The 7,168-nt window shown below is 33.8% G+C and overlaps 1 protein-coding gene across 1 annotated transcript in view; it reads left to right on the forward strand.

Moving 5' to 3' along the window:
- Positions 1 to 7,168, forward strand: part of RIMS1 (regulating synaptic membrane exocytosis 1) — a gene marked incomplete in the record, with an annotated part of 182,121 nt that overhangs the window by 96,599 nt on the left and 78,354 nt on the right. The window contains 3 exon segments of the mRNA XM_072408512.1: positions 1,033 to 1,110; positions 3,115 to 3,204; positions 5,639 to 5,710. Coding sequence (XP_072264613.1) covers positions 1,033 to 1,110; positions 3,115 to 3,204; positions 5,639 to 5,710 — 240 coding nt within the window.

Here is a 7,168-nt window from a genome sequence, read left to right on the forward strand (position 1 = left end):
TACCTGTTCCGATTTACATACAAATTCAACTTAAGAACAAACCTACAGTCCCTATATCTTATGTAACCCGGGGACTACCTGTATTGCATAAGCTGCCCCTTGATTAGAAAACAATGCTTATTTACAGCTCCCAACGAGAACATAGCACTTTTTGAACAGTTCAAACGATTTGTACATTTCAATGACAATATGTTAAAGGTTTCCACCAACATTTACCTTTAAAAAGAAGACTCTTGTTAAAATACTAGAGGCCAAATTAAATGATTGTCTTTTCCTTTGCACGTTTATGGAGTGTGCTTATAACCTAAATCTAGCCACACAGACTTTTTTAAGCTTTAGAGGTTGTTGTTTGTGCCTTTTGACCTATACTTGCCAACAATTTATTATCACTATTATAGCAAATTAAGGTGTTGAGGGGCATTGCTAAAAATATCTCATAGCTTTACTTACTCCTAAAAGTATGACAAGGAGAAACAGCAATGACTAAAATCTGAATGACAAACATTCAGCAGTGTAATGTTAAGGTTGAGAGAAGACCTGTAGTAAGGGATGTATTATTATTATTATCATTATTAATAAACAGTATGTATATAGCACCAACATGTTACACAGCAATGTACATTAAATAGGGGTTGCAAATGACAGACAGATACAGACAGTGACACAGGAGGAAGAGAGGACCAGGCATATTGGTATGTAATAGAAAGTAATCATGTATCACAGCAAGTAAAAACTAAACTCTGCTCATTTAATTACTCCATTTACAGTGCACACTTACACTTTGGGGCATATTTATAAAGCAGTAAATTTGGTATTCACCAAACATTAACTGTGGAAAACTAGTTATTCCAAACACATGCGCCACAAAGAGATACTTTCAACAAATGTCATATTTACTGTTTTCTAATATTCCCCATTGATTTAAACTTGAAAGGCTTTATAATATTTATATACCTGTCTTTACAAATTACTTTTCTGAAGTGCTATTGCATTCTTTCTTTGTGTTCTCTTGTGTTTTTTTTAACACACAAGAAATACTGTTAGGCACAGTAAAACTTTGCCACCCAAGATGCCTTTGCTAGAGTTTGGTTCTAATTGGAGATTGTACAGGTAAGAACCGTGTTGTGAAGTAAACAGTTATGTGATCCATGTTTCAGTATGTTTTCAAAGGCAACGCTTAACCCCAAAATGTCACATTTGTTTAACCGTATGAAAGGAAACATTGTGTTAACAGTGTTGCTATCATTGTCTATGTAGTGTTGTTTATGATGCTCTTTATTGTCTGCCATGTACTGTATGAAATTCTGGGTTTGTCATCTTGTGTAATTGGGACAGGGCTCTTGAACTCTTTTCATACTTAAACTGAAATGTAACAACATAATGTTTCAAATAAGTGAAATGATTTGTTTTGTATATCCAGCAAATCCTAATTTGCATATTCAGTTTATCCTGAAGAAATATTTCTCATTTGTTAGTGTGATGGGTTGAAGAGCCCGGTTCTGTAAAATCCTGACGTCTACAAAAGAACAGCTCATGCTGTATGTGCTTAAATACACAATTTTATTTTAAATATATGTAGAGAACAGCTTCAGATAAAGAGAAATAGAAAAAGTCTTTTTTTCAGTCTGAATACCATCACATGCTGTGATATAGAAGATGTATTGCAGCATGTAGAATAGGTAAACCGGCTCTATAAGCTTTTTTCTGTGTAGTCAGTGGCATATCACCTTAAACAACATAAACAATGTCAATGCATACATAGTTACATTGCCATTAAGCTGCCATTTCATGTGAATGGATTTCATTTCTAAACAAAAGCACTTAATCCACATACTTAACATTGGGTTTTTCTTTTTGGGACAAATGCATGGAATCTGAACTGCATAAACTCTTATATAGCCAATGTTGTGTTTTGTTGTTTCATTATAATCTAAATGATAAAACTAAAATGACATGTATTTTTTCATCTTCATTATCTTTGACATATTCGATTTTCTTTTTTTAATTCTTTATTTTAATTTACAGTGTTCCTGACTGTGTCTGTTATGATACATTGTAACCATTCTTTTTGCATTTGTTAATATTTTAGCAATCCTACAGTGATAATAAATAGTATAAAATGTAGGTCATATGTATGGTATTAGCATTATACCTAAGTAGATCAATATTATGGATTGTGTCACACTCAACAAACAAAGGAATAAGTGTTATAAGGTATCTTGTTTGCTAAATAATATACTTTCACAGCACTGTGGTTCTTATTTCAGGATTTATGAGTTTATAAAAGGTGAAGCTGAACTATGTAACCATGTTCATAAATGCGCATTAATGCATTTCCTGCTAGTACATGTTCATACTAAAATTATCTAATATATAATATCTTCTTATACGCATATGCCTCTATGTACCCAAATTTTTACTAAAAGGGTGAATGATAGTGAGCATAACAGAACATCATAGTCAGCAGATGTTCCCTATGCTTAGACAGAGGTTTCTTTTAAGAAGATTCTATTTCAAACAGATTGCATTTTCTCCACATTTGTTGGACCATTTCTAGAATGCAGCCCACAAAGTGCTGTAGTAGTAGGAACCATGCAGTTCCGTGTTGACCTCCAAATTCCTTTAAGCAATGTCCTGTTATAGGATTAAACAACCTGCAGATTTGCAGAGGGCAAACCTCCGTTCCTCCAGAGTTCAGGTAAAATTGGCACAAAAGAGATTTGATTTCAGAAGACATCTTTTAACACTTTTCAAATGTTTTCTTCAAATTTTAAATACAATTTTTAAACATACTGGACAAACATTTAAAATTAGAACTGTTTACTATGCCAGTACACTAACTGGCATAGTAATCTTTGACTATTCCTAGTCAAACGCAGAGGTCAGGTGCATTACAGTGTGTGCTTGAGGTTTATAACCTTCATACTTTCATAAGTGTGTTTGTATTCCGCTAGGTGCATTCATACTCCTGCAAACATGAACTGTCATGATGATTTTACATCTTATGCTAAGTAAACATTACCTTTTATGATTTACTATCTAACATTGTATTCCTTTGTTTTCTTTTCTATTCCTCTTTCTCTTCTACCGCTGGATGCAATGCACTGGCACTAGTGAACTACAGCCCTCCCTTGACAGGGCTCGAAGTGCTAGTACCAACTGTTTGAGGCCAGATACTAGTTTGCATTCACCAGAACGAGAAAGGTATAAACCAGACTTATTCATTTTTATCATGTGTGGTAGTGGTTTTCTTTTCTTTTTTTTTCCTCTCATGGCTTTCAGAACCTTATTTTTTCATTTAAGCTTAGTCATGCTGTGTGTTGTGTTGTCCTCAAAGCTGCCATGTATAATTACAAAAGTCAAATGCATCAGAAATCAAAGGGACAGGTCCAGTTACAATGGGCATCATTCATTTGTTTAATGTAACAGCTTCAAAGGCAATCTAAGCAGTTTTGTAAGTTAATGTTTCCAAAAATTTGAATCCATGAATCATCTAGATTGTTGAGGTTAGGCTGAAAGCTACAATAATTGTATTTGGTGGGAAACAATGGTGAAATATGGCTGATCCTTAATGTAGAGTTGGCAGTGGATATCGTACAACATATTAGGTCCAACATCACTTCAGACATGCTGGTATTTTATTTTTTTGGGGATTTGGGCATGGTTATCAGCCTTAATTAAGCCAATATGTTCTAATCTAAATGCACAATATTGTTTAGATTTACTAACAGTTCTTGGGTCTTCCTGTTTGGATATGAACTGAAAAGACTTTTTAGGTAGGCCTTACGCTTAATAATTGTTGATGAATTTAAACTTATATAATCTATAGGCTGTACAATGAAATTGTAATGTGTAACCAGCTTAACTCACCCTTTACCTAAGTTTACATTTAACTCAGTGGAAAGCTGTCAGGGTTGTTCCCTCAAGGGGATGACTGGGAAAATTTTTATGTGGGAGCCATACACAACCTACTGGTCTTGTTATGGCAGGAACGGTTTTCTTTGAGCTAGAAAGTATGCTGCAGTAATTGGTGGTCTTTCTGAAAAGTGTTTGATCTCTCAAAGAAACTGGTTCCCAACAGGACAGATTGTTTTGGTGAGCAGACATCTGTATAACCTTGGATCAAGATCTGAGTGGAGTAGTATCACCAGTCAGAACCACCACTTTAGCAAATACATCATGTATACTTCCCAGTGGTAAAAATACTCCCCCCCACACCACCACCACAATCATTTACAACTAAAAATTGAGATTCAAGCAAAAATATGTGGTTTCATACATTGGATAATTCACGCTTCGAATTAAAATCTGTGCTTTCAGTTTTATGTTAAGTTGATTTATATTAAATAAATCTTGTATCAATGTCTTTACATTTATTCATACAAACTACCTGCATACTCTTTGAAAAGGGATAATATACATGTAACATAATGTTATGTAGCACCACATCTATTATGAAAGTTCTGCTAATTGTAGATAACTTTATAGAAAACAATGGTAATAGTGTCTATTTAGGATTGGACTCTAGGGGTGCTCCATTGAGCTGTATTATAAATTTGGTTAGATATCATCTGAAACTATTTTGGGTGAGCATTTCAATGTCCTTAGGCTTACTAAATAATAAAATATGTGACAGATAATGACTTGTTACTGATCTATGTGTATCCCCACTATTACACAGACTAATGCTTTGCTGAATACAGTGCATAGGCTGTATGTTTTTCACTGGTTCTTCTACATTTTACTATAGATGTGTGTACCTAAATCTACATGTTTTTATCAGGTCTGTTTTTCTTTTATCTAAATTGTACAATAAATGCCATCTTTCTTATCAAACATTATAAACCAAGCTTAATAGAGGTGATTCATGTGAACTTTCCTAAAATTCAGACCTAGAGACACAAGCAATCAATGTGTTTGCTTGTGTATAGCCTATGTTTAAAAGAGGTATAAAGAGCAATGTGCAAAGTGTATTAACCTATACTGGCTTATCAAAAGTACATTCTTATTGAGTAATTAAAGACTTAACTCAACAGTCAGTACTAAAATGGAACCTGAATATAAGTATTTTTATTAGTATGCTTTTCATCATACATTTTACTAGACCACTGGTTTGTGGAGCAATCTCCTGGAGCATAATATTCTAAATCTGAACGTAATACTCCCTTGTCTCACTGTATGCTACAACCTTTATTTCATGTAAGAAGATGTGTTGAAATTTAAAGCAGTCTCCAGGTTATACTCCAAAAGAAGATAGAAAAGCATATCCTAAAAACATCTCAACTGCAGTTCTAGTGTTCTAAAGCAACTTTTTTAACCTGGTCCTGTGTGTCAATCCAGTTTGCACTTTTGTAAATTTTTACTGTAACCCAATGTCATTTCTGAAAGTCTAAAAGTGCTTCCTGTTACAGTTATACCATTAGTGCCTCTTGCTGCAACTTATTGTCCAGTCCACAAAATCACCTTTAAATGTATCAATTAGATGTTATTGCTCCATGTAAGCACATGTTGTTACTGTAAGGTTTTACTACTCACCTTTCAAAATGTTTTGTATGTACATAATCTCATTTTCATTGCTGTTTCTTTTTTTATTATTTCTGCTTTGCTTTGTTTTCTTTTATTTACCATTTCATCTCAGGCAGCCCAGAAAATTGGAAAGATCTAGCAACCAAAAACAGAACAGAAAAAGCATGGTTTCTGAAGTAGAAAGGTAGGAGAGTTTTCCATGCATATCTAGAATAGAGATAAGTATGCAGCTATAACACAATATTAATAATACACAATTGCTTATTACAGGCACATTAGGAGCATATTCAGTTCTATTAATGTACATCAAATGCTAACATCTTTATGAAAAGAATGGAAGGTCTACTTTTTATTATTTATGTCACACTTCATGTCAGCATGGCTACATTCCGATTCAATTTGGTAAAATACAAATATAAAGTTGTTTCTACTTACATTTTGCTGTATAAATAGTCCTTGGGTGTCTCTGTTATGGCACACCTCTTGTTAGGAAATAGTAATTCAGGTTGTGAATAAGTTTGATTTTGTAATAATTGTAGCTATTTTATGTAGCTTATACAATTTCTAATTAATCGTGTTGTCCTCTCTTTACGTTGGTCTGGTTTCCAATTTTAATGGAATTATAAATCTGCAGTGTCACTTGTCTTGTCCAGTATATTTTGTAGCCATCATATGCTTCCTGCTATGCTTTTGTTACTGTCAGAGCTCATTATGTTATTGCTATTCTTACTGAGTTTAGGTATTTATTGTAAGAAAATCTTGCTGTGCTGAAGGCTACTTACTAATAGCTACATAAAATACTTGCTAGTTTAAATTGCTATTTATTTATGACTCACAGGGCCTGATTTATTAAAGCTCTCCAAGGCTGGAGTCGATACACTTTCATCAGTGAAGCTGGGTGATCAAGCAAAGCTAAAATGGACCTGGTCCAAGATTGAAAACATTTGATAACAAATAGTATTTTTCAGTTTTGGATAGATTAAGGGAACCGTTAAAACAAATGTCAGGTTTTACTTTCTTTGAGGCATTAGAGATGTTTAATAGAAAAAAAACTTTTGTCTGTGTTGATGAGTTTCCTTGACTCCCTGTATGGTGAAAAGTTGTCTTAGGTCAGTGAGTAAGGGCGAACCTCTGTGCCCCAATAACATGACATGAGTTCTAATCACCCCCCCCCCCTTTCCTTTATTCCAAGCTAGACAATCAAGTTTTAACCCGTAGATACATATGAGGTTTTGCCATCACCTTGAAGTAAAAGTATGCATATGCATGTCCTGTGACACCAATATGTTTGGGCCTTGCCTTCCTGTAGATTACCACATGGTGACCTCATGTACACAATTTTAATATACTTATTTTACTTTCCCTACTATCTCATTTGGTATTCCATTGTGATTTTGTAGGCTTTCCTTTCCTTAGGATATTAAGGCCCATAATTCACAACCTAAAAAACTGTCCACCGTGTATATTAATATCACTCACTTGATGTCTATTTATGTAAATGAATGCTATCCAATGCTACCCATAACAATAACAGTTACAGTACTTTAATTTTTTATGCATTGTCAAGATAATATTGCATGTCTACTAAGCAAACTCAATGTTGTATTTCAGTTGTTTCCTTTTTTTTTTTTTTTTTTTTTTT

This window comes from Pyxicephalus adspersus, chromosome 4 (assembly GCF_032062135.1).
Source record: "Pyxicephalus adspersus chromosome 4, UCB_Pads_2.0, whole genome shotgun sequence".
Classification (NCBI taxonomy): domain Eukaryota; kingdom Metazoa; phylum Chordata; class Amphibia; order Anura; family Pyxicephalidae; genus Pyxicephalus; species Pyxicephalus adspersus.